The 26,696-nt window shown below is 37.5% G+C and overlaps 2 protein-coding genes across 4 annotated transcripts in view; both read left to right on the forward strand.

Moving 5' to 3' along the window:
* The window catches only part of LOC127626881 (neurotrypsin-like), a 49,153-nt gene extending 43,950 nt beyond the window's left edge, over positions 1-5,203 (forward strand). For both annotated transcript variants that reach the window (XM_052102981.1, XM_052102983.1), the window contains 3 exons: positions 945-1,067; positions 1,734-2,014; positions 2,488-5,203. In XM_052102981.1, coding sequence (XP_051958941.1) covers positions 945-1,067; positions 1,734-2,014; positions 2,488-2,822 — 739 coding nt within the window. In that variant the 3' untranslated portion in view covers positions 2,823-5,203. The remainder of the gene's footprint in view (positions 1-944; positions 1,068-1,733; positions 2,015-2,487) is intronic.
* Positions 5,204-7,828: 2,625 nt separating this feature from the next.
* LOC127627171 (bifunctional heparan sulfate N-deacetylase/N-sulfotransferase 2-like) overlaps positions 7,829-26,696 on the forward strand; it is a 104,215-nt gene continuing 85,347 nt past the window's right edge. Inside the window, exon 1 of one of the 2 annotated variants that reach the window (XM_052103437.1) lies at positions 7,829-7,967. The gene's annotated coding sequence lies outside the window, so the exon portion shown is untranslated. The remainder of the gene's footprint in view (positions 7,968-26,696) is intronic. The other variant, XM_052103438.1, reaches the window with a different exon arrangement.

Below are 26,696 nucleotides of genomic sequence, written 5' to 3' on the forward strand. Positions count from 1 at the left end.
CTGTTCAATCAGATATAGAAAACATATTTTTCAAAAAGGTTTGCAAATGCATTTCTTTTCATGGAATAAATAATATCTGGAAATATCAGGGAATTTTAACCCTGTGATTTCCAGGCCTGAAAATTGATAACATTTTAAGATCTATGGAATTGTATATAAATAACACCAATTAACCAGTTATGCTGTACAATATTTCATTGAGGAGAAATTTTATAAGGTGCAATCTCTGAATTACTTTTTTTAAATCGTTATCAAATAATCACAAACGACAGGAAGATTCATGGTAATTCATTGGTCAAAAGGTGCAAGAATGCTTTTTATTCCAAGTTAAATTTTGCAATTGAATTAAGAGAAGTATTTCAAAGCGATATTTCACCCAAAAATGAAAATTCTGTCATCATGACTTTCTGTCTTTCCTGGAACACAAAAGGAAGTTTAGAAGACTATATGCAACCTGTTCTTTTCTAAACAACGAAAGTGGATGGAAACCAGGGGTTGTTAAGCTCCAGAAAGGACAAAAAAAGCTTAATAAAAGCATCATAAAAATGGTTGTTTTTGAGGAACATATTTATTGAAAATCTTGCTTGACAGCCATGGTCATGTCTAACTTTCATTGTATGAAAAAGAGCAGCTTGGAGATTCTGCTATACATTTCCCCCTTTGTGTTCCACAGAAGACTTAAATTCATACAGGTTTGAAACGACATGAGGGTGAGTAAAAAACATACTAAACAATGTTTTTTTTTGAAAATGTAAATATATAGAAAGTTTTTTTGTGAAGGTAGGTTTAGGGGTAGGGGTAGGGGTAGGGTTAGGGGATAGACTCTATAGTTTGTAAAATATAAAAATCATTCTGTCGATGGAGAGTCCTCATAAGGATTTTCGCACCAACATGTGTGTGTGTGTGTGTGTGTGTGTGTGCGTGTGTGCGTGTATACCCCACAGGGGTGAATGGCCCTGGCAGGCCTCCCTCTGGCTCAGATCTCAGTCTAAAGGGAATCAGCCTCTGTGTGGAGCCACCCTCATCAACTCGTGCTGGCTGCTCACTGCAGCTCACTGCTTCAAACGGTAAGAGAGACACCTGCTGGACAACAGTGGTGTTCGCTATGGTTTTATCTGTTTATATCCTCCAGATCAGTGGTTATTGACTGGTTTTCATTCAAGAATCAGGACCCAGATTTACATTGTACTGTACTATTTAAATCCACAAAGTGTCCAAATACAGTATTAACATAGTTTTGTACGAAAGTAAAAAAAGAAATTCCCTTAAAAATTCAGCTTTAAAAACAAATGTACATTTATTAATTGTATTAACTCCCTTTATGTTTGGTTTCTAGATGCCTCTTGAATTTTTATCATTTTATGGTCTTAACGGCCAATTCAACTGCAAAAAAACACAGTTTAACATTATACACTTTTCTTTCTTTTTTATATAGGCCTATAAAATATCGAGTTTGATTGGGGTCTTTGAGATCAACAATAAAAGATATGAGAAGTGTTTTCCCCCTTTTAAAAATGTAACAGTTGTACTAGGTTGCTCGAACTTATGATTAGCATACGACTATTCCTTAAAAAAAAACAAAAAAAAAAAACAGTCATATAAAATTTAATTAAAATTAAAGTAGCATTAAATATTTGAAGTAGCTTTTGTTGTGGAAATCACAGAGCATTACTTCAAATGTGAATGAAAGAATGAACATTTGAACATTTTCACTGTCACGTTCTAATTTTTAGGTTTGGAATTGATGCTTCGCGATATGTGGTAAAACTCGGGGATTATGACACACGGCAACAGGATGATTTTGAGCGCGTGCTCTCTCCAGAGCGCATAGAGGTGCACAGGAAGTACCGAACAGAGAGCTGGGAGCATGATGTGGCTCTGATTCGACTGAAAGGTGCCGAGGGGAAGTGTGTGGCCTTTAACCCGCATACAAATGCTGCCTGCCTGCCCGCGCCTGGCAGCAAGTGGGGCAAGAGCCCTGCGTCTTGTGTCATAACCGGCTGGGGAGTAACTGGTAATGGATGGCTATTCTAATATTGGCACAATATGCACTTGTTTAGATGCACTAGAGGTGGGCAGTTGACAAAAATTGTATGTCAAGGAATATGTCATTTTATATCACATTAACAGTGCATAACACAATATAGTTATTTTTGCATATATATATATATATATATATATATATATATATATATATATATATATATATATATGCACAGAGTTTATAAGTTGTAAACAGATGTGGTTTTGACGTGTTTTGGCTTGTGAAACGTTAACAGAATATACACAAAGCTACATTTATATATTACAGATCAAAGATTAAAATATATTTTTTGTAATAAACCTAATTTAATTACAGCGTTTGTGGTATGTGTTGATGCGACGCGTAGTTACAATTTGGGAGCTGTGCATGTCTGGACTCAAGATCTGCTGTTCTCTGATTGAGTTTACTGATTTACTCATTAACTTTGTTACTCTCTTTTTCAGACTCTGAGCAACCGAGCACTCTTCTCCAGGCTTGGGTTCCTCTTCTGCCTTCTTGGCAGTGTAAGAAGCGTTACGGCGAGCGTTTCACTAGCCACGACATGCTGTGTGCTGGCAGCATGACCTCTGACCTCCGAAAGCATGCTGACAGCTGCCAGGGTGACAGCGGAGGTCCGCTAGTGTGTCAGGCCGAGGCAGGGCGCTGGGTGCTCACAGGGGTCATTTCCTGGGGCCACGGCTGCGGTGATCCCTCTTACCCAGGTGTATATTCACGTGTTAGCCGTTACCTTCCCTGGATCGAACAGGTGACACATAGCACCGCTCCTCTCCAACACTGAACCACCTCACACTCACTAAAAACCAACCGCCTGTCACACTTCTAAAAACAGGACTCTACAAATGGAGACACAAGAGCCTGAGAGTGCTTTATGCTTTGAACACCCTGCTCTCTGCAATAGTCCTGGATCTTTACTGCTCTGTATTCTACCTATACAATTCAGTTTTATGTAGTCTTTAGCATTTAGAGATTAGAGCCTTTCCTTAATCTCTGGGTATAAAAGCAAAGTACAATGATTCTGTGAAGGATTTCATTCTTTTAGGACTTTGTAAGAATGAACATTGTGACTTTACAGGAAAAGGTGGCGTGTGATTCTATTGTGCATTTAAAATGTCCAGAGGCTGCGTTGCATGTTAATGTATGTATTGTATTCAAAAGCAATTGCAGCTACCCAGGCCTTCTGCATGGTAGCTTTATTTCTTATTATGTTGTTGCGTTCAGAAGAAAACTGATGGGATTCCTCTAGGGTTCAACTACTCAAAGGCTTGAACTTGACTTCAAAACTTTTTCAGCGTTGTGGATTAGACAAGTAGAATCGAAGTCCACATAAATCATGTAGGCTTTTTTTTTATATATATATATATAGCTGACAGTTAAAGTGATCTTTAAAGCCACGAGTCTTGTATAAATGTGTCATAGTGTGAAAATGTTCAATGCTATAATGCTGTTACAGTTTTGTTTTTTTGGTTGATAATATTTAGCTCTTCAAATTGACATTCAATCATATGGTTCAATATCAGAACTGATACATTAACATAAAAAGTTCTTGAAAATAAATGTCTCAGAATTGTTTTGTTTCGTCTCAGTCTTATTAGAAGTTTTAGGGCTTAGATGGCATTTTAGAATCATAATAGCGAATAGCCTAATGTGACTTATCTCTGATGGACTGTTTTTTTCTGTTTGTAATGGTGATTTATTACAATGTGTCATTGTGTAAATATTTAATGGCAATTTGTGATGGTTCCGTCCATCGAAATGGTAAAATCAAGAGGACTTCTCTGAGATTCTAATTTCTAATGTGTCGGAACAAAGGCAAGGTTTGAACAATGATTGCATTTTTGTTGACTGTTTGTGTTATGACATTTATTTAGTCACATCTCTAACTTTTCCTGTACTTTGTTCTATGAACTGTGTGTTTTCATCCAGTGGGTGGCGATATTGTCTTTTTTACTCTATTACTTCCATTCTGTTTTGTGCTGTGCTTAGAAAACATTCATCAGTCTCATCTCTGTTTCTCATTTTAAACTCCATATTCACTGTTTCTTCCCAAATTCCACTAATATTAGGGAACATAATTTCAATGATGCATTCATGCACAGAATGATTAATTTTTGCATATCTCTTGGAGAGAAAAATTGTAATTAACAAGGGCTCTTTAAATTGTAAGCTTATTCAATTATTGGTGATTAAAATGGTTCATAGATCGGAATGTATAAATTCTGCATTAAGAGTTCCAAATTCATAAAACTTCATAAGGCCAGTATTTATTGTATTTTACTTCTTATTTGCTCTTATTTCCATTTGTGAAAAATATTACTGCTAGGAAAAAGCAATATGACTCAATTTAACCCAAATATAAGGATGACAAAGTCTTTTATCTTGTCAGGTATATTTCTTTGGCTAATAATTTTGTATGGGTATGAATGTCCATTTTTATGTACATACTATCACAAGTATAATCTATGGATTTAAACAACAAATATCTGCAGAATCACTCCTTAAAACACATGCACTGCAAGATCTTAAATGACGTTTGAAAGCCAGCTCTTAATATTAAAATTTACATTCAGCCTGCTTTATTATTAATGCAAATTGTTGTACAAATTCTTTTAATAATCTGATATTGCCTGCTAAATTGGGTACCAGGTGTATATTATTCATATATTGTTGAGCCATGCCTTCCATTCCATTGCTATAAAATCCAGTAGGACTATGCATTCATAATGGATGTTGAAGAAACAGGAACGGTTTGGTTTAGATCTCAAAGCACATCTTCTCCTTTGCTTCAGTTGTTCTAGTAGGTATAATTCTGGAGATGTATTAAATGAAAACTGTACTGTATAGAATGGTCCTCCTCTCTGAAGACTAATTTCTCTCTATGTTTTTGGATGATGCCTGTTAAGATCTTCAAAAGCCATTCTTCTAAGTAAACTACACTTGCCTTCACTGTTTAAAGTGGCCAATCACTGCATCAGAGCCTTTGGTCTCTTTATCGAGGGCAACAAGGGGTTGAGTCAGGAGGGGTGGATGTCTGTTGCATGGCATGCAAACATCTGTTTGTATGTTTACGATGTTCTCAGTCGTTACCAAGTCTTTGATTTCCTGTAAAAATGCTTTGAATATTTTCATGTGTGACAAGTGCCAAAATAAAGTGACCTCTTCTTGTGGCATTGGTGATTGTGTGGTTTTGCAGAGTTTTACTGTAATTTAAAAAATATGCAATTGATTGTCATTATAATTTAAATAAGGCCTAATCTACCATTGCAAGCGAAGTATTCAAATGACTCCATTTGGTTCACTTTTGATGTTGCAAAGACAACATTAAAAATTAACTTATGGCACAAAATCATAGGCTAAATCATATTAAGCGAAACTATATTTTCCTCAAACACATAAATAATCTACTTGTGATAAACCCATTAGTCTTTAATATTTGTCTAATATTGCAAAATATACTCACAAATTCTCTTAACCATAGTTAAGATAACCATAGGTAACCATAGGTAACCATAGTTTTTGCTTAAACACTACCATATAACTGCTACTGTAAAACCGTAATAAATCAGTGGGGGTCCTCCTACAAAACATGCTTTAAAAAAGTTGTCACTTTGTTTCATTTCTATTTGTGATAACTGTGGTGGCTAATACTACTGTAAGTGACAACGGTTTTATTGTAGTAACAATTACTGTAGTAACAATGGAATTTTGGTGGAAACAATGGTTACCATGGTTTATTTTTGCAAAAGCAGTATGTTTTCACTTTTATCTGTGTTTATTGTATTTGCAGTTATGGACTTGATTTAGGCCTGAGCAATTGTGTGCATTTGTGCAAAATGTAACTTTTTCATCATCATAATATACAGTATATGCATCATATGTTACACCAGGGCTAAAGAGCCCCCAGGGTAAAAGGATCTATTGATAAAATTTTCTTCCAAAACACAAAAGATCAACAAACAGCACCACTGCAATTTTCAAAGCATGTTTGTCATTATCCTCTGAATAATATTCCTGACCCATCAGGTTATTTTGTGCAATTACAAAAGGTTGAAAATGTCACTTGATCTAATATTCTTTTAAATGCTGCAGATTTAAATGAGGATAAGCCAATGAGAATCCCTGGAATTATATATATATATATATAGATACAGTGCATCCGGAAAGTATTCACAGCGCTTCACTTTTTCCACATTTTGTTATGTTACAGCCTTATTCCAAAATGGATTAAATTCATGATTTTCCTCAAAATTCTACAAACAATACACCATAATGACAACGTGAAAGAAGTTTGTTTGAAATCTTTGCAAATTTATTACAAATACAAAAACGAAAAAATCCCATACATAAGTATTCACAGCCTTTGCCGTGACACTCAAAATTGAGCTCAGGTGCATCCTGTTTCCACTGATCATCCTTTTGGTATTTCTACAACTTGATTGGAGTCCACCTGTGGTAAATTCAGTTGATTGGACATGATTTGGGAAGGCATACGCCTGTCTATATAAGGTCCCACAGTCAACAGTGCATGTCAGAGCACAAACCAAGCCATGAAGTCCAAAGAATTGTCTGTAGACCTCTGAGACAGGATTGTATGTGGCAGCATCTTTTTTTAAATAATATTTATTTTTAGACAATAGACTTGTTTATGTTTGAATTTAATTCAATGTGATTAAATTAGGGCTGTTAATCGATTAAAAAAAATAAAAATCAAATTAATTACCTTCTTGTGACAGAAGAGTGACAGAAGAGTTAATAATTGGTAAGACAATACAAAAAGCGGCTTTAGTATGCAATGTATTGTTTACTACCATATTATTGAACATAAGCCAATCATTGGCATACAGGTCACAGCAATCCATTTCACAAGTGAATTTGTCAATCAGTTCGAGATTTATTATGAGGGCTTGTTTAAGGACCTGTCAATTTCAACAAGCGTCAGACATGCTTGTGTAGCGTCTCGGATGCATTGAGTCATAAACATAATTTTTTTAGGTCACTGTGTCAAGTTAAATATAGTTTAATACTTCGAACACATCTTGAGATCCCTTAGTTCGAATATGCGCTCCATCAAGTGTTTGAACGCAAGAACGTAACGCATGTCTGTGTTGTGCTGCCTACTGAAGTGTTGTTTTGGTCTCTGTATAAACTGCGTGTTGCCACACTGCCCTCTGGAGTAAACAGGTGGTACTACAAGCTTGCATTTTTCAGGACTCTTCCTTATTACAATCCGGGGGCATTACAATTAATTGCGTACATTTTTTTTAACGTGTTATTTTTAATACAATTAATCGCACTGAATTAACGCGTTAAATCAACAGCTAGATTAAATCAATAGTTTTTTTAATGACTTTTAAACTGCAAAAATAGTGAAAGAAGACCTATTTGTAGTCTAATAATAATAATATCATATTATAAACGATAAAGATTACCAATAAGTTAGGCTATCAGATGAGGATGATGCAGCATGAATCAGTTGTATCAAATGTATACCTGTACTGCAACAAATTGGACCTAATGTTGTTCAAAAACATCTTGCTATGTCAAAATATTTGCATATTAAAAAAATTGCTTTTTTTTTTTTTTGCCTTTCAATACCTATCTATTTTGCCTATCTATATCTACTGTATCACTTTTTCATTTGTATCGTTCAGTAGGTAATATGGGGGGGGGTACTGTATAGTGTATGGATGGAGGAGCTCAGAACTTCAGGCTGTTTTTAAAGAACCTTCTCCGCGCGCCCACTCGGTAGGAGCGCGCGCATATCAGCTGTTCTCGCGCATTCGGCGCTAGTGGCCGGCTGATGAAGATGGCGGAGCAGCGCGAGCGGTGCAGGATGCGCTCACGCGAAATCAGCTTTTAACTTCTTTCTGTGATGTCCAAATGATTCGGATTCGTGCGACCATTCTGAAAATGGACATTTGAAAAAGTAAGGAGATACGCTATTAGTGTTGTGAAGTGAGTGTCTGTTTGATTTTTCTGGAAACAATCGCGCACACACTGGTTGGCTCTGACTTCAGTTGCAATGTGGCAGTCTGATAGATGCAGGAACATCTCGCCTATTTGCCTTAAGCGATGCATGGAGATAAGAGTGTTGTGTGACAGGTTTGATGGATTGGCTTAGGTCATAGTTTTATAATTAGTAACTGCACAAATTAGTTCTATTGTTAACGCAATGTTTTTATGTTTACAGTTTTCACGAGACCATCACATTCTGTACAAATGGGATGCTTGAAAGACCTGTCAAAATGTTTAAATGTCATAGGGCTTTGGTCTTTCATTTTCAGATTGTGACAAGCTTTTCTAACTCGATACTAGAAACGAAGGGGAAACACTTTACAATTAGGTTCTATTAGTTAACAGTAGTTAACACATTAGTTATCACGAACAAACAATAAACTTAGATTTTTTAAACAGTCTTGCTCAATTTACAAATATACTAATGTTCTTTTAGTTAATAATGCATTAACTAATGTTAACATACAACTTTTAACGTATACACTTTGTTAGTATAGGTAGGAATTCATATTTACCAAGATTATTAAACACTACAAGTATTGTTCATGTTTCATTTTTAATACATGTGATCTATTGTGTTAACTAATGCAAACATATATTGAAGGGCATTGTGCAATGATTTAATGTGGTTGTTTATGATATTAAGGAACTTATGAGTTGCATTTGAACCCCAGGTATTTTAGAGCTTAAACAGACCTGTTTTTGTGCTTCAACATGTCTTAAACAGCCTGTAATTGTTTTGCTGTTGTCATTTGTCAACATGCGGTTTATGACTGTCTACCAAGTTGTGTAGGAAGTATTTGATGTTTTTATTTTGTCTCTGCTATACACTTCAAAAGTGTGTTGGAAGAGAACAGCCAATAAGAAGAAATGCAGATGAAATTGGTGTTGTGTGTTGGCATTCTGACATACTGTACGAATTTGTTTGCTTTCAATGTGCTTGTGAAATTCTTCAATGAAGGGGTCAACTGGACTTTGTTTAGGAAATAATTTCAAAGGTTTTCAAAGGTTTTTATCCACTTGAAGGTGTAACGGGATAGTTCAACAAAAATTAAAGTTCTCTCATTATTTATTTACCCTCATACCGTCCTAGATATGTATGACTTTCTTTCTTCTGTAGAACACAAAAGAATACTTTTAGAATAATTTTCAGCGGGTGCCAAAAGTTTGAGGCTACAAAAAGCACATAAAGGCAGCATAAAAGTAATCCACACGACTCCAGTTGTTTAATCCATGTCTTCAGAAGCGATATGATAGGTGTGGGTGAGAAAAAGATAAATATTTAAGTCCTTTTTTTAATACAAATTTCTTACATTCTCCTTCCTGCCCAATAGGTGTTGATATGCTCAAAGAATGTGAATCACCAAAAACAAAAGAAGAATTTGAAAGTGAAAGTGAAGATTGATAGTAAAAAAACTCTAATATTGATCTGTTTCTGACCATTCACTTGCATTGTGAGGACCTGCAGAGCTGAGATATTCTTCTAAAGAATTTGTTTGTGTTCAGCAGAAGAAAGTAATTTTTATCTGGGATGGAGTTTATATATTTATAAATGAGGGTGAATAAATGATGAGAGAATTTTCATTTTTGGGTGAAGTATCACTTTAAGTTAACATAGTTTCACAGTCTGTACTTCTTGGCAGATTCATTTGTGATTTTGCTTTATAACATATAAGACTGCGCCAAATAAAATTACATCTCATTTTATTATTACGTGCTATTAATAAGATGTCAGTGGCTCCACGTTAATAAAGGAGCATGGGTGACTCAAGAGTGGAAAAATTCAAAAGACTGTATTGAAGTTTTGAAAGAAATTACTACTGTTGCAGGCAGAGTGATGGCACATTTGTAATGAAATTGGAAATGTAGTTTTTCCCGAAACATTTTAGCTTTACTGGATCACTTTAATTACTTTAGGCAGCTATTGAAGTCGGAGAAGAGAGAAATAAAAGAGCTTCCGCTTCCTTTGAAATGAACCTATCCCGAATGAACCGAATGAGCCTCTCATTCGACTGAAAAATCCAATGAGTGCTGGTCAGAGTGCTGAATACTAGTCACTGAGTGGCTCATTGATGTCCATGATGAGTCACATATAATTAAACATTGTTGCCTGTGGGCATCATTCTCCAGGCTGTAATTTGCTTCATCAAGAGCTTAATCAGTGCTCAATAAAAGTGGAGCCAAATGTGTATACGTGCTTCCTGCTTAAATAGGCATATCTTGTCTGCACTGGACAGCCACCATCTTCAAACTGTCACATGCATGATGCATATTAAACACTGCCAATCATGCCAATTTTAAGTTAGGTGATTACCATTTGTGTGATTCACTGCCTTGCCAAATTACAGTAGGCTAATACTGGTTTGGGTACTGGTCTTGGCACCTGATGTCATCAGCATCTTACTTGTGTCCAATTGACATCAAGTGGGTTGAGCTGATTTTTCTGTACTAGATTGGAGATGGTGGGTCAACAATGCTGCTCTTTTGTTTGTTACGGAAGCATAACCTGCTCACATATGTGAAAGGTAATCCTTAGTTGCGTGAGCTGAGACCACCATTTACGAAGGCTTTGTTTTGAATGAAAAACTAATGTATTAGGATAGACCTTTTTCACACTCCGGCATGGCTGGACTGGTAATCTGGCATACCGACATTTTCCCAGTGGTCCAACGCACTTTGGAGCCGATCAGTTTGGACTGAAGTTGTTGTAATTCCGAGCCGATTTCTCTTTCCAGTACAGCCCTGGGGTATTGGAACGTGTAAGTAAAAGTTTGCAGGGTAAACTTCGACAGTGGTGAATGGGAGTTCACGGCAAATATTATTTTCACTTACCCAATTGCTCCAAAAACAAAATAAAAAAATCCACTATTACATTTGGATGACTTTTCAGAAGAAGAAAAAAATAGAGAGTGGTGGATTAAGACATGCCAAATTTACTTTCACTCTCCCAGGCAGCTCTAATAGAAACCCCTTTGCAGCTGTGGTAATACATTTAAAAAAAAATCGAATTCCTGGATAATACAACACAAAGCATAATGTTATAATCTTACACTCCATATTTAAAAAAAAATATCATTTTAAAACGTTTGCTTGGTTTAGGCTGCTAAATAAGGCGGAAACACGGTCTATACGGAATACTGCAAAATATACGTTAAACTGCCTTCTATTTTAAGAAATTGTTTGCTAATATAAACAGCTGGCAGAGTTTCATAATAAACGTTTCAACCTCATATTGCATGTTATTGGCATGCATACATACATGTACAACATACAAATTAAGATGAAGCAGATTTTTGAGAAAATTAGATTATCAAAACACCTCAGGTAATCTGGTATTCTATGCACACTGCACAAATCTGCAGACTTTACACCAGCAGTCGGCAACCTTTTTGACATATGTGCCAACTAAGTCCACTTATGAAAATGGTTCTATTTTGCAACTGAACCCAGTTCTTTTTTCATTGCAAATTATATTATGAGCTGAAAAGTTTGAGTGAAAAGTTTAATTGAATAACTGACATCAATTCCAGAGATTCTTCCTAATTTTTTTCAGCTTTAATGAAATCATGCTAGATTAATCAAGCTGTTGTTTGAAAGTCACCAAGGGTAGATTTTTGCCCATACTCCCGATTTTGTGTTGCATGTAAACACATTTACTGGCGTTCTTTATGGCTTATCCAATGAAAGCGTGTTGTACGCATGACTGTTTATGTAACTTGATTATTTAAAATCTTATGCGGTTTTCTTAATTTGTCTGAATTTTTAAATACATTTATTTTTGGGAGTTATAGGCGTATTGCTGTGCATGTAAATGGGCTCATGTGGTTTAAGAAGAGGGAATGCTTGGATGTACAGCTTAAACACTGAGATGCAAAATGGAAAAAAGGGACAAATGAAAACAGAAAATATAGGCTGTCATCCGCTCTATGCAATCAACACAAATTCATTTACATAATTCTCACAAATGTTTACTTGCACTCACCGAAAGTGAAGTTAAGTGCTTTGCTTTGATGCCAGTGGCTCATGAAGTGCGAATGGTTTGCAACTGCAATAACGTCCAGTATTAGTATGTATGAACAGTATGTTAATATGCTATTCCAAACATAGCCATAGTCTGTTTTTAAGATTTCTTTCTGGAGTTTGAAGCAGACGGATCTCACTGTGAATTCAACGACAGTACAGTAGGTCATTCTGCTGCTGAAATCGGTTTGTGCTTACCGAAATTCGAAATACTGTTTTCAATTCTTGTTTCACTTTTAACGTTAAACGTGTGGCAAAGTTATTGTGAATATGAAATATAATGAAGAAAATCGAATAACAAAGTCAACTAAATGAAGCATTGGCTTGTTTAATTCAAATGCTAGAGTGTAGCTCACATTTTCTGGTAATAGTTTGAGTGCTCTATTGTCATTTAAATTGTTCCATAGTTTAAGCTTCAGGCAATGCTTTTTCAAGTAATTACTGTTTTAGAGGTTGTTTTATAAGGGGTTGGCTTGGTGGTGTTCTGTTTGTGGTGTGGAATGCTGCGATGTATGGTGTCCTAACCAATTTCAATAAAACCTTCTCTTCTCTGTTCCCAAATACTGAGTTACTGTATGAGTCACTTAATTCTCAGAGCACTCTTTGCACTCATTGAATTTTTATAGGCTAGCTATAAGACATTTTTTTATTGTAGACATGGGTTCTGTTTCTCTATTTCTTTATGACCTCAATAGAAATAGCTAGTACTATTGAGATTAAATCTGTGTCATGGGACCAGTTATCATTAAGGTTACTACAACAAGCTAACTGGAACAGAATATCCAGTCAATTCTTGAAAAAATAAGAAATAGAGCAGATAATAGAATATATATATATTTCGTTTAGCTTTTTATTTAAAGGTGCAATATGTACAAATTTTCATGTAATATTCGCCTTTTTTGCAACTGTATGAATGGCTGTAATGCAATTTAAGAAATTAGCCCTTCCCGAACAGCCTAGATTGCCTATTAAAGCCTTTAGACTGATTTTCATGTGAAGTGAGCAGGTTGTTTTAATCAGGAAAATCCAAAGGATGTGACATTTATGCGCGCTCCCGAGAGCCTTGTCTCAGTGCTTCTCTTCCGCTATTTAACAGTGACAACTGTATGCAACACTAGGTAACATTATCTTAGAGATGGAATCCAGCAAAGTCCAGTTCCCAGCACAACACCGACTCCTACACAAACTCGCAAACTCCTACACAAACTAAAAACATTAAACGTCTTACTCCTAATCTATTCTTTTCACCCAGAGTACATGAGTTCATGTGAAGCTGCTTCCGCAAACCGGCTAGATGCAGTGTGAGCCTACGCAATTTGGTTTCATGTTCTCACAGTGCAGTGTGGGCTCTTCCATTCGAATGCAAAGTGAGCCTCAGCGCATCGGTTGCAGGCTCTCCCATTAGAAGTGCAGCTTTGGCCCTCCCATTCAAACGCAGTGCAGGCTCTCCCGTTTTAATTGCAGTGTGGGTTCTCTATGATTGTTCATATGTTCTCTTATCTAAACATCCTACCCGGAGTGGTCCATCACGTGAGCTGTTTCCTCGAACGTGTACTGCTTCATGCTATGCAAGCTCTACTATAGCTCCATTGGAATGCGTGAAACAAAGATTAACTATTTAATTCAACCATCATGCCGACCCTCCCCAGCATTTCAGTCGGGTTATCCCAAACAGGTAATTCCTGTCAGCCTCATTACCTCACCGTGCAGCTCGTTTAGGGTGTGATCCATTCACCGATTCCGTTTTGAAGTCATCTTCTAGTACAAAGTACTAGATTGCTTTTTTCAATGTGCCCTTCAGAGTGCGATTTATCCAATTCGGAACTCAGGGGCAATCATGCAACAAACAAACTCTTTCCAAACGACGCTATTCTAATTACGATGTCTTCTCTAGTCAACGCAGGTGTTTTTACGCGTGAGCTCGCTGCCACAGCAGCATCTGCTCTGACATACGTTTCGCCTCCTCGCAGCACCCAAGCTTGTCGGAGAAAACTTTGAGGAGCTCAGCGTAAAATCTGGAGGAACTGAACACAGCGCCAGCCATAGCCTGGTATCCGATTCTCAGGGGGTCGAGTGGAGCATTCCCTCCTCACAAAACTTTTGCTATGTGACGCTTCACAAATGCAAGAAATACATCATACAGCAGGTGGTGGTAATACTCTTAAGGAATGAATGGCCACAAGTAAATCGTTCAATAATGATCGAAAGTCCATTCCTCCCACATTCCATACACAATGCAGAGCCAAAGCCCTTTTACTGTAATGACAGCATTCCTCACAGCATTCAAGCTCGCCTTGCAACCCCGATACATGAAGCAAGCGCTTCTATGACTATCATTTAATTTACAGACAGTCTTCTGCTTTTGCCCAAATCATCGGATTACAAACTCTTAACAAGCTCAACCATAGAACCTAATGGACGCATGACTTTAAGAAGCGTTCAGCAATTTGTCATCTTACTCTCCACCCATGTTTAAAGTAATGGGCTTAAATCGATGCTGGATGATTTGGCTCAGCTCCTCGCTTATACTTCAATATTTCAGTTTTCTGTAGCAATTATTACAGGTCATCAATATAAATGTCAAATCATTTTATTCACCTCACTACAGCAAATAGTGCCCAGATAGCATCTATTAAATCCATTCCTCAGGAACAAACTCCAAATGATTCATACATCCCTGGGTACGTAGATTTAGGTGCCTTCTAATTTCATGACAAGCCAACTTAAAAAACATTGTACGTATACACACACAAGCTCGTTTCCTGACATTGCTTCACATATGTCCCCGGCACTTAATCAAGCAGTTATGTTCTGGTGTCCGCAGATGCTACGTTTACCACGTTACCATGTTTACTACTGGCATACACCCATAAACGGCACAATGCGCCATCCTGGTGCCACAACCATAGTGACTTTCGAGCCTTGTGAATAACTCTCCCACTACATTGCAAACAGTGCAAACACGTGGTCCAAGTGCTGCAAATACACCTCAACTGTGGCATCATTCGAGCCATGCGACAAACTCCCACTACACTGCAACCAGTGTAACGCGCCATACAAGCACCATAACTGTGGCATCTTTCGGGCCTCCCACTACACTACAAAACTTATTCAGCACTACCCGCCATACGAATGCATTATGGGCTCTCCCATTTAGACGAAGTGTGAGCCTAGGCAATTTGGTCTCATGTTCTCACATTCAAATTGTAGTGTGGGCCCTCCTGTTCAAGTACTATGCAGGCTTCCTGTTTGAAATGCAGTGTGGGCTCTTCCATTCGAATGCATCATGAGCCGCAGCACATCGGTCGCAGGCTCTCCCATTCGAAGTGCAGCATTGGCCCTCCCGTTCAAACTCAGTGCAGGCATTGGACATGACTTAAAGCGACAAAACTTCTTGCAGAGGGTTTTACCATGCTGACTATTATTCACTGGTAAGCGCATTAGTCGACCCCACTAAACGATTAGCCAGTTGTTGGCCGATAACCTATAGTAGTCAATAACCACCATGGCACATCCCTAACTAATTCCCTGGTAACTTAATGTTGTGTTAAGTCGCATTACAAACAATGAGAATATCACCCAGAATGTCTAGTCTTACTTTCAGCTGTTGTTCTTTATAGGATACAACATTTGACTGTAAACTGTAGAGGTTTTCAATTAAAGGTGGAGATCATGTTAATCTGCACAGTACAGGTCTCTCTTAATTGTAATAAGGCCAAAGTTTTAGTTGTTTTATTAACTTTAGGGTTGGATAAAGGTCATGGTTTGTAGTCATAGCCATTATTTTTGTGCTTTGTATATGACTGAGGATACTTCCAACTTACAGATCTCCATTTGTCAATAGTCCTTTTTTATTCTTTATTATCAGAGATAAAAATCATGAGGGAGCTGTCATGAGCACCTATAGTGGACCATTCACATTTAAACAAACAAGTGGAAAACCAATGTCAGTCAGTCTTAACTAAGGTCAAGATGCTATCAATGCTTGGAGGAGGTTCTTGAAATCTCCTTCAGCGAGCGTGTGTTGTCAGCAAGCATTTGTCTCCAAACCTTGCAAGCAGAGAGTTCCAGCTTTCTCAGAAAGAGTTGGTAGCAATGTTGAAAAAGTCAGTGGGGGGAGGGTGGCGGGCTGCTCCACGGGGAGCCAAGAGCTGTCTGCTCAGGGATCAAATTCTCGCACTGTTGGCTCATTCGCATCCATAATTCATGTGCTTTTTTACTTGCTGAGGAAAATGGAAAATGTGCTGTGCTTTTTCCTCCTAGTCTCTCTTTATTTTGCCCCTCTCTCTTGTATTTGCTTTTTTTCCTTTAATTTCATTGACCCGTTCCAACTCTTCTCTTTGACATGAAAAGGTCAAGCAGGTCTCATTTGTGGGGAAATACATGGATTTTTTGTCTTGTTTTGTTGGATTTTCATTTAACATCTGTATTTATTCCTGTTGCTCTCAGCTGATTTCTTTTTTTACTTTACTTTGCAGTACGACTGAGCAGTATGATGGTATACAGTATACTAGGGCTGCTCGATTATGGAAAACATCATAATCACGATTATTTTGGTCAATATTGAGATCACAATTATTTAACACAATTACTCGACTTTGGAAACATCATGCATTTATAGAACTTTTTTTTTTTAAAACAAAAATTTCCTTGAACTTGAAATGCAAACTGCACTGCGTAGGGGTGGAGGCTATTGCCATAATAATATTTTAATATTCGATCATTATTTTATGTTACGTATTGTAGACAAATAAAGGAAAGCCTCCATCGCCACCATTTAGAGCATGGGTGCTCACACTTCTATGGAATGAGATCTACTTTTTCATCATGATATAGCAGCAAGATCTACTCAGTACAATAAAGGCTATACATCATCACAATACCAAACTTTCAGTAGTCGGAAGTGAAATTCAATGATTCTTAATACCAGCTTCTAAACCACAAAAATTTATAATATTTAATAATATGTTAATTATGGAAGAATGGTTTCAAGTTATTAAGAAATTATTCAAGACTAGTAAACAGTCAGTAATAAAATAACAATAAAAAACAGCAATAAATAGAAATAAATTAAAAAATAATAGAACAAAAAATACAAATTAAGAAAATTCAGTTCTTTTTTTAACAGCTTTAAAAGTTCCCCTTCTGTCACTCACTCGACGATGTGTCGATTGTAGTGACATAAGGGGTCTTTGATAGCCTCGTGTACCTCCTGGATTTGAGAAATGGCCAATGAATAATTGGCAGACAAAGTACCGCCCCCGGACATACGGGTGTAAAGGGAAGCGGGCGTGCATCTGTCAGTCAGATTTTTTTCTTCGGAGCCGAGTGGTTGTGCAGCAGCAAGCTGAGTTTCACTACGGCTCCACTCACCTCTACCAGAGCATTGCTGTTGGATCTACGGCGCGTTTCCAGCGTCTTTCTGCTTCTCTGCATGCTGTGCAGTTCACGTACCTGGGCGCTTCGACGGCACTTCTGTAAAGAGTGCATACCCTCTAAAAGAGAAGTATTTTCCCCCTCTAAAAGAGAGTATTTTTCATTCTTAAAAGAGTAATACACAGCAGGCATTGAACATCATTTTCAGGATGCGTCTTTTTAAAGATGCCCTTCTGCCTCTGTGTAGTTCCTGGATGCGGTCGATATCTCTCCAAATCTGACAGTCATAGACGCTGCCTTGTGTGTCTGGGCAGCGATCACACTGAGGCAGCGTTTGTGGATGGTACATGTACTCACTGCGAGAATATGAGCATGGCAACGTTGCAGTCGTGGCTTTCATTTCTCACAGTGAATGCCACTCCAGCCCCCCCCACGTCGCTCCTTCTTCCCACAGGATTGAGGACGACCCATTTGGTGATGGAGGCGATTTGGGGATGGCAGCGTGCTCAACACATCCTCCCCACAGCGTTCACGGCTTGATGATTGGTACTTTGGGTCAGGGCGTCGCTGACCTCGAAATCCTACAGCTCCACTGGTCAGGCCGCCTCTGCCCTGCATGCTATGGCACTCCTGCAAGTTCACCAAGCCAAGTCAAGTGCTGCAGGAACAGCGCTCTGCCACCAACCTCTCTCTCAGAGCCATGAAGGTCACAGCGCGTGCACTCGGGCAGGCGGTGGCCACCCTTGTGGTCCAGGAATGTCCCCTATGGCTAAACCTGGTCGAGATGTGCGACGTTGACAAAGCCCGCTTCCTCGACACCCCCGTCTCCCAGCTTGGTTTCTTCGGCGACACCATTGACGACTTCGCCCAGCAGTTTTCGGCGGTTAAGAGGCAGATGGAAGCAATCTCTCACATCATGCCGCGGCGCCGCCAATGCGTCTCACGCTGCTTTTTACCTGTTCTGTTGTCATGATAAGCTCGCTGCACCGCACGCAACAACAAACCCAGCACGAGAGAGTCATGAACAAATGACTCTTTTGAACCAGGTCTTTTTCACCTGAAAAGAACTGAGAGTTTGAACTCAGGAGCTCAGGTTAGCAGTTTGAATCAAATAAATTTACTCAGCGAACCAGTCGTCAGTGAGCTCACAACTGGGAGTGCAGTCATTTCAAAATAAGAGTGCCATGTGTATTTCAGGCTTCTTTATATTTAAAATTCCTGTATTGTTTACCACTTTTTTTTTTTCTTCTGGTAATTAATGATTGGGATTGGAGTAGCACAATAAACTGCATCTGGGATTTCATTCAGTTTACACACTTGTAGTCTCTGTCTGGGCCATCCGGTAACAGTAAAGAAAGACTAAGGCAATATTTTAAAACAATTTATATATTTATACTTATATATACAAACACATTATATTTTATGTAAATATCTGTAATGTAGATTATAAAGAGCAGTACTAAATAATTATAAATATTTTATCTCTTATATTTGTTTAAATTATGAAAATGGAGTTAACATTTATGAGACAAAAGGGAATGCAAATTTATCTTCTCAGCTATATATACTCTTTATTAAACCTCTGATTAATGGGTTATCAGCTGTTTTCCTTTTCTTCGTCTTTCTATCTAGTTTCTGAACAGCAATCTAAATCGAGCAATTTTCTGATTTGGCGACTAAAAACAGCCATTTGGCTCTTTAATGTTTCAGTTTAGGAGCCAATGGCTCCCAAGTAATTCTATTTTTTGTCTGGAGGCCTGTTTTGATTTGTTTAACATTTTTTGAACACTATAGTGAACTATTGTCATTTGTGTTATTTCATTGTTTTGATGACTTTATTATTTTTAAAATATGGAAATTAGCTAAGAATAATAATAATAATGAGTAGGTGTGTCCTACTCCTAGTAGATCTTCTGTTCCTGTTTGCAATAAATACATATTTTTTTTTATATTCTTATTCAGCAGCGAATGCGTTTGTAATGGGATACTCCACTGCTCTTTATTCACTCTGAATCCACAGTGAAATTCCCCTCTCCTGCACTATCTTTTGAGTACCTGCTTTAGCCAGGCTTTGTTGCTGCCGGTTTGTGTGAAATATTTGCTTTAGAAGCAGGTGGTTTAGTTTTTAAACATGGATAAATGCAATATGGTCAACAGTCAGGTTAAAAGTTGTGGCCATAGAGTAACAGCTATTGCCCAATTGGAATGATTGTTGTACAATGTTTAGGTCACTAAGGTTCCCCTATCATAATGGTTTAAGGAATAGTTCAACCATAAATTTAAAGTATGTCATCATTGACTCACTGTTGTTCCAAACAAATAAGACTTAATTTCTTAATAAAAAACAACACAAAGTATTTTGAAGAATATACTGGCCACTCTTTTCTATATAATGAAAGTGAATGGGACTTAGGCATGGGCAGGTTACTGGTTTTATGGTATACCACGGTTTGAAAAAGTCACAGTTTCAAAACCACTAAAATTAATATAACTCCATTATACCATTCCTGCGGTATGAGCTGTTTTTTTAATGTCTCGTCAAAGACGGAAAGTGCAGGAATCCCTCAGGTTGTGTGCAGCGTAGAGAGTAACACGACCCATCCGGTTGGTGCGAGAGAGCAGTCAAAGGAGGAAGATGATGCTTAACAAAACAAATGAAAAAGTTAATGATGGATGATCTGCAACACCGTTACTCCTCTGAGAATGTCAATAAGGTGATTGACATTGCTTGCTTCATTGATCCCCATTTCAAGGGCAACTTTTCTCAAAACAAGGATGAGACCATCAGGTTGAATGTAGAGGATGCTATGAACCTGGCAGAATTTACATCACGGCTACCTCAAGAATTACCTGCCTCCACTGCTGATCAAGAACAAGAAAGCAGCACTTCCACCACCTGTGTCCCTTCTGCTGCTACAAAGAAGAAAGACATATCTCTGTCTTGCTTGATGAAAAAAAAATTACATTAGAAAAACAACAAAGGGTCAAAGAAGGAGAAGATGCCCCCTTAAAAGAAAGAGTGACAATGGAGGTTAAATTGTATTTTTCTCTGCCTCCCATATCCTCTGATGCTGACCCACTGGCATGGTGGAAGGCTCATGTTCAAGAGTTACCTCTCCTTGGCAACATTGTTTTTTAAAATAACACATTTGAGAGCTGTAATCGCAACACTGCGATACTGTGAAACTGTGATATTTTTGCTTAAGGTTATCATACCGTCAAAATCTCATACCAGCCAATTCCTATTGGGACTGGGGCTTTTAAGCTAAAAAATGACAGAAAAGCACCATAAAAGATCATGATCGCATTCTATATGACTTTCATTGTTCATAGTCTTCTAAAGCCATATGATATGTTTGTGTAAGGAACACACAGAACTTTTTTGTGTGTTCCACAAAAGAAAAAATCCCAAGTGGATTTGGATCGACATGAGGGTTGGTTAAAGATTTTAATTTCTGGGTGAACTATTTAAAATGTTCTAGTCGCAAAGGTTCTACTGTCATAATGTTTAGTCTTTGTTTAGGTTTGAAGCTGTCAGTCATCCCACAGGGTGTCTATATCCCCCTGCCTGCACTTGGACTGAGCCAAGCATCTCTCAGAATACCCCTAATGCTCTGAAAGTCTCCACGGGTGCAATCAGCTGCAACTGGCCCGTAATCTCACCAAGAGAGGAGGGTGCATCAAACTCAACGTCATATTATGAAAAATCCTCACCTGTGGTTTTCAGCATGAAGTCTTGCAGCCACACTGTGCATGTGTCATAACAGTGGCCACACTTTGTCATTCACTGCTTTCATCACTGTGAGAACACAGCGCTCACTCAATAATTTATGTAGGCTATCATGAGTGATGAACATCCTCTGAGAAACAAGGTTTTCTTTCAGTGAACACAAGATGGCTTGATCATGTACTCCTAAATATTAAAGATGTAGTTGAGGTGCTGCAGAGCTTTTCTTTGACTTTGAGGCACATCTGCTATAGTTTATTGTCTTTAGCCATGTCAGCCTGCTCCCTACGGTAGTAATAACTCTTTCACAAGCAATAGTCAATGACAGGATGGAGAGCTTGCCAGCTTCAACCTCAGGCCTGGGTTATGGGAGGCTGTCCAACAGCCAGATTTCAATGGCATATTTCCATAGAGACTCCACAAAGAAACTGATTAAAACCTGAGGTGATGTGCTGTAGTTTGAGAGATGGAGGACAGGGTTTAAACTCAGGCCAGACAGCTGTTGTCGACTGGTTTATTGAATTTCATCAAGACACAGAGGATTATTTTCCTTGTTCACTGTACTGAGCTCCTTAGCCTTTTTGGTGCACATTTGAAGTGGAAAATAAGGGAGCATCGGTTTTCCTTTTTATAAAAAGAAGTGAAAACATTAATAAATGATAGCCTCTTTAAGTTAGATCACTTGGGAGCCAACTTGCTAACAACCTCAGGCAGCTGTTTTCTTTGTAGGTAATAGTCATACAAGTGCAGCTTCTCTCTACATGAATGGGCAAAAACCAAAATCTCCAAAACTATTTATCAAGTTCCATTTTTTTTTTTTTTTAGATGGAATTTGACATTACATCTCAAATCAGCAATAACACCTGACAACAATGGTATAATACAGTTTGTCAAATAATCAACACCCATAATCGATTAATATTGAAAACAATAGATTAACTATAAATTAAAATGTAAGTTAAAAACAACAAATATGACATGTACATGAAATTTATATTTTGACTTATTCACAACTGTTACCAAGAATGGTTTCAAAATAAGCTAACTTTAACAAGCTATGAAAATATTTGTAAAAAATGAAAAGAGCAATATGCAGTAATAATGATAATAATAATAATATTATAAAAAAAATAAAAAACAGCTAAAACATTTGCACTGACTGGGAGCTTACACAGAAACCAATACTGATAGCATTTGGGTAATGCACATATACTGTATAAATTCTACATCCACACACACATATATATATATATACTGAATGAGTCTCCATAAAGCATCTCATTTTTATCATTTGAAATATTATTTTTCAGAAAAACAAGTGGTTAAAGTTGGATTTTTATAAAATGCTCTGTCTGTGTTTAGAGATTTACCAATGAAGTATAATTTAATAAGAATCCAAATATTACAATAGTTTCCACTTTTGACTTCACACTTGTCATAAACCTCATGATATCTTCTTTTCTCATCCAGTACTTCGACGACACATATTCACAACGCCCCCCAGTGGACTCAATAGTAAATGGGAGATTAAGTACAGTATAATTCAGAGTTGCTCACTCCAGCCAAATGCACAAAGGAAAATCAATTTGCGATGTTCGAGTAGTGTTTTAATATTCGACTAGCTGGTGCAGAACAGTTACTCGGTTAGTTGATTTCTTGAGCACATCCTCACTTTTCACACGAGCCAAGTCGTACGATATCATATGATTTAACCATCACATATGAATCATTAAAAGTTGTTGTGAGATTGTTGTTTAATTTGATTATAAAGTTGCCATAAAAGCATTTTCTTAAAAGATCTCCGCTTTGTCCTACATTTTGTTCAATTTGTGAAGGAAAACAATTGTATGATTTGGCCATCACTTATTTTTAGAGTGTTTTTTTTAACTGTCTGCCCAATCCCTCATTGGACTTAATTAATTTCCCTCCATTGTTAAAGACAAGGATCCCTTCACTGAGACTGATTCAACAAAGCCATGATTTACCCTCAACTTCTTGTGCCACAATCTTTTTGTGTCTCTTCACATGCTAATATATTTAACAAATGCCACTGGCACTGGTTAATCTATTCTGGCCTCACTTGCTTCAATCATGGATCTTTTACTTTCATGAATTGCAATGCTAAATGCTTTAGCCCAGAGTTCAACTGAGGCATCTCATATAGGATTTCCGGCAGGCTGATTGACCCCATTAGATTAGGTTTCTGGTGCCTAAGCTCACAAGGGAACACTAGCCATATTGATGCATGGAGTGTGCATTGACTTATTGTCTCCAAGACTCCAGAGATTAAGGAGGGGGTCTTATTTGAACCGTGAGAAACTGAAAGACATTTTTGTTTCTCTTTGGTGGTGCTATGTCTGTGGTAAAAGGCCCCATGAAATAAAAATGGGAGTATTGTGGCTTTAAGTCCATGGCTATTAGCTTTGAGGTTATCTATATGCTTGTGTTGACAGAAGCTGAAAAATTTACTTTTAGCAGATATTAGCATTTTTATAATTTACAGCCTTTCTCTTCCATGAAAACGGACCAAAATATTGATGACTCATCTTGCACTCATAGGCATATCCAAATCTTTGTCCAATAAATGGCTCTCTAGAGAATGTCCCTGCCCTATGCACCAACTGCCTCTAGAAGTCATGGTTCACAGCTGTGATGTAAACTAAAGCCTTATAGCTGTTTAAAAAAAGGCCCTTCAATGAGTTCTGATCCAACTTTGGGTTATAAAAGAAAATATCTCGACACAGGATAGAAACTTGCACTTTTTAAGCCATTTCATGGGGTCTTTAAATGTCTTTCTTTGCACCTTTTACTATTTTTATTTATCTACATACGGCTTTGTCATTCTTATGTAAAATTATAAGAGCCACAGTGCGGTGGGCTGGACTGCAATGTGTTTTTAATTTATTGAATGTGAAGTTTCTCCAGAGTCCAGACCCTGCAGTGAATTAATCAATCACAGCAGTCTGTTGTCTGGAGATCGAGCTAATCCGAGACCTGAGTTATACATTTAGACGTTTACTGGACTAGACAGCTAAATGCTTTTTGATAGTGCAACCAAAAGGAAACCTTGCTTTGTCCCTCGAAGTTTGCTCTTGGAAAACATCCGTTTTAAGCCCATGGGAAAAAAAGGAAAAAACGGATTTTCAGTGATGGAAGCAGCTCCAAAATTTTTGATTCTTTTATTCTTAATTATGCAAGGAAAAGTATGCGAACCCTTATATTTTCCATTGATCGCTACATAAATTGTTCATAAAATATTCTTAATTGTATTGGGTCCTTCACTGGACATCTTTTAGAGATAGTTTTCTTTTACATTTATGCATTTGGCAGATGATGCTTTTATCCAAAGTGACTCACAGTATATTCAAGGTATACATTTTTTTATCCGTTTGTGTGGTCTCTGGGAATCAAACCCATGTCTCTGCCATTGCTAGCACCATGTTCTACCAGTTGAGCTACAGGAGCCCTTGAGTCCAATCAAAAGTCAACAATTCTTGATAATTCACAAATTTAAAATGATGTCATTAAATCACTGTCATGTTGTTCCAAACCTATATGACTTAGTTTCTTCCATGGAATACAAAAGGAGATGTGAGGCAGCATGTTAGCCTCAGCAGGGCCGGATTTATGCATAGGAATTCTAGTCACGTGCCTATGCTTGCATGTCTGGGTTATGGGTGGTGGGGGGTGGCCAATTACAAAGTATTTTTTTTTCCACTATAATACTAAAACAATGTAAGGCAATTACTATACAACAGAGCAAAATATTACAATTATTTGAAAGTATAATAATATTAGTATATAAGTTACCGGCAATTATGTACTTTTCATACATCCTGGTGAACCAGGCGTAGTTTGCTGCTAATATATGCAAAAATTATGTCTGTGATATTGGGAGCTTGTAAAAGAAAAAGAAAAAAACAGAAAATAGCAGAGAATAACTTTAAGAAGCAAAGAGAAGTCATGTGGCGGTTTGTTTTTATATGGAAAAAATATGAAAATAATGAGCAAGGTGAAGAATACATTGCTGCTTTGGCCATCATCATCTTCTCAGTCCGTTATGGCGATACCTGAAGTGTCAGAAGCTGACGTAAGCATCCCACATGATTAACAACTACACTGACAAACACTAAAAGCTTGGTAAGCTGCTCATCTGACCCTGCAGAATGGCCAACAAATTAAAGAGTTCGGGACTACTTCATCCTGTTACAGTATATTTCACCCATTTATGCCATGATCAATCTCAAAGTGTTACTTTTCGACAATTCCAGACATTGAGAACATGTTTTTTAAACACCATATGGTGAAACTCTGTATGAAATGGCATATCAGAAGTGCAAAGCGAGCTTTTAGATAGTGGCTGTTATTCTACTGAATAACCCATACAGTTCATAATGAAACCTGAAATGTCAAATCCCCCTTGTATTTTCTGTGCATTAAAATGAATTGTCATTTGGTATGATCTCAGACTAGATAACTGGAAATATGGGCTTTAGGCAATTAGGGAAGTTGTCTATAAAAGTTCTCCCTGTTGTGAACCCTGTCAGTGTGTTGATACTCTGGCCCCATTTACACCTAGCATTAAAATGCATTTTCAGTGATCGGATTGCAATCATATAGCACTTGACGACTTTAAATTTCAGGTGTAAATGAATCCAAGATGCATTGTGATCGGATAACTGCAACCACATGTGAAGGTGGCCAGGGACAGTTTCTAGACACATTCAAAGAAGGTGAAAATGTAAATAAAGTTTTATTATCCATATACAGCTACGTAAGTAATAAACTATATAATGTGGTTGCACTACAGTCATCCGTTGTTAAAGCGCTGTGTTGAGGGTTCGTGCCTTTTTCTGTTAATTCTGCCATCACATTAGAAAAACACAACAGACACTGTCGTCTTGGGATCTTGTCCGATTTAATGAGCAATATCTCATGAATTATTCCATTGGAATACACTTGAAATACCACTCTTTTAAAATTCCCAATCCCCTCTCTCCTGGTCTGTTTTCTGATTACTATGTGGCTCACGTGACACTCACGTGAAGCCAGGATTTAATCGCGCAGGATTCTCAATCATTTCAGATGAGAGGCATATTTAGCACTTATAAAGCGCAGAACGTGAGATGAATATCATAAAATTTGCTTCATTGGACAGAAATTTAGCTTTACATAAATGCAGAAAAAAAACTAAACTGTCAAAGTGCTGTAAACTATTTGAATAATCCATAATTCACTAAAAGACAGAGAATTTTCAGTTATCGCAGCCTCATAATTTTCATATTGTGCTGGTAATTGTTTAACTGCAAGGTAAAATTGCAGCTGATGAATTTCCAAATACTTTCCAGATATGAAATACAGGTTAATGCCAGGTGTAAATGGGGCCTAAATAGCAGTATTCAGATGCAACGGTCTCGGTTACATCATTGGCCATGTATTTATTTTGCACATTGGCTCACATAAATTATGCAATATTTTACAAAAAAATTTCATGATGGTCTAGTTAAAGAAAGAGTT

This window comes from Xyrauchen texanus, chromosome 33 (genome assembly GCF_025860055.1).
Source record: "Xyrauchen texanus isolate HMW12.3.18 chromosome 33, RBS_HiC_50CHRs, whole genome shotgun sequence".
Classification (NCBI taxonomy): domain Eukaryota; kingdom Metazoa; phylum Chordata; class Actinopteri; order Cypriniformes; family Catostomidae; genus Xyrauchen; species Xyrauchen texanus.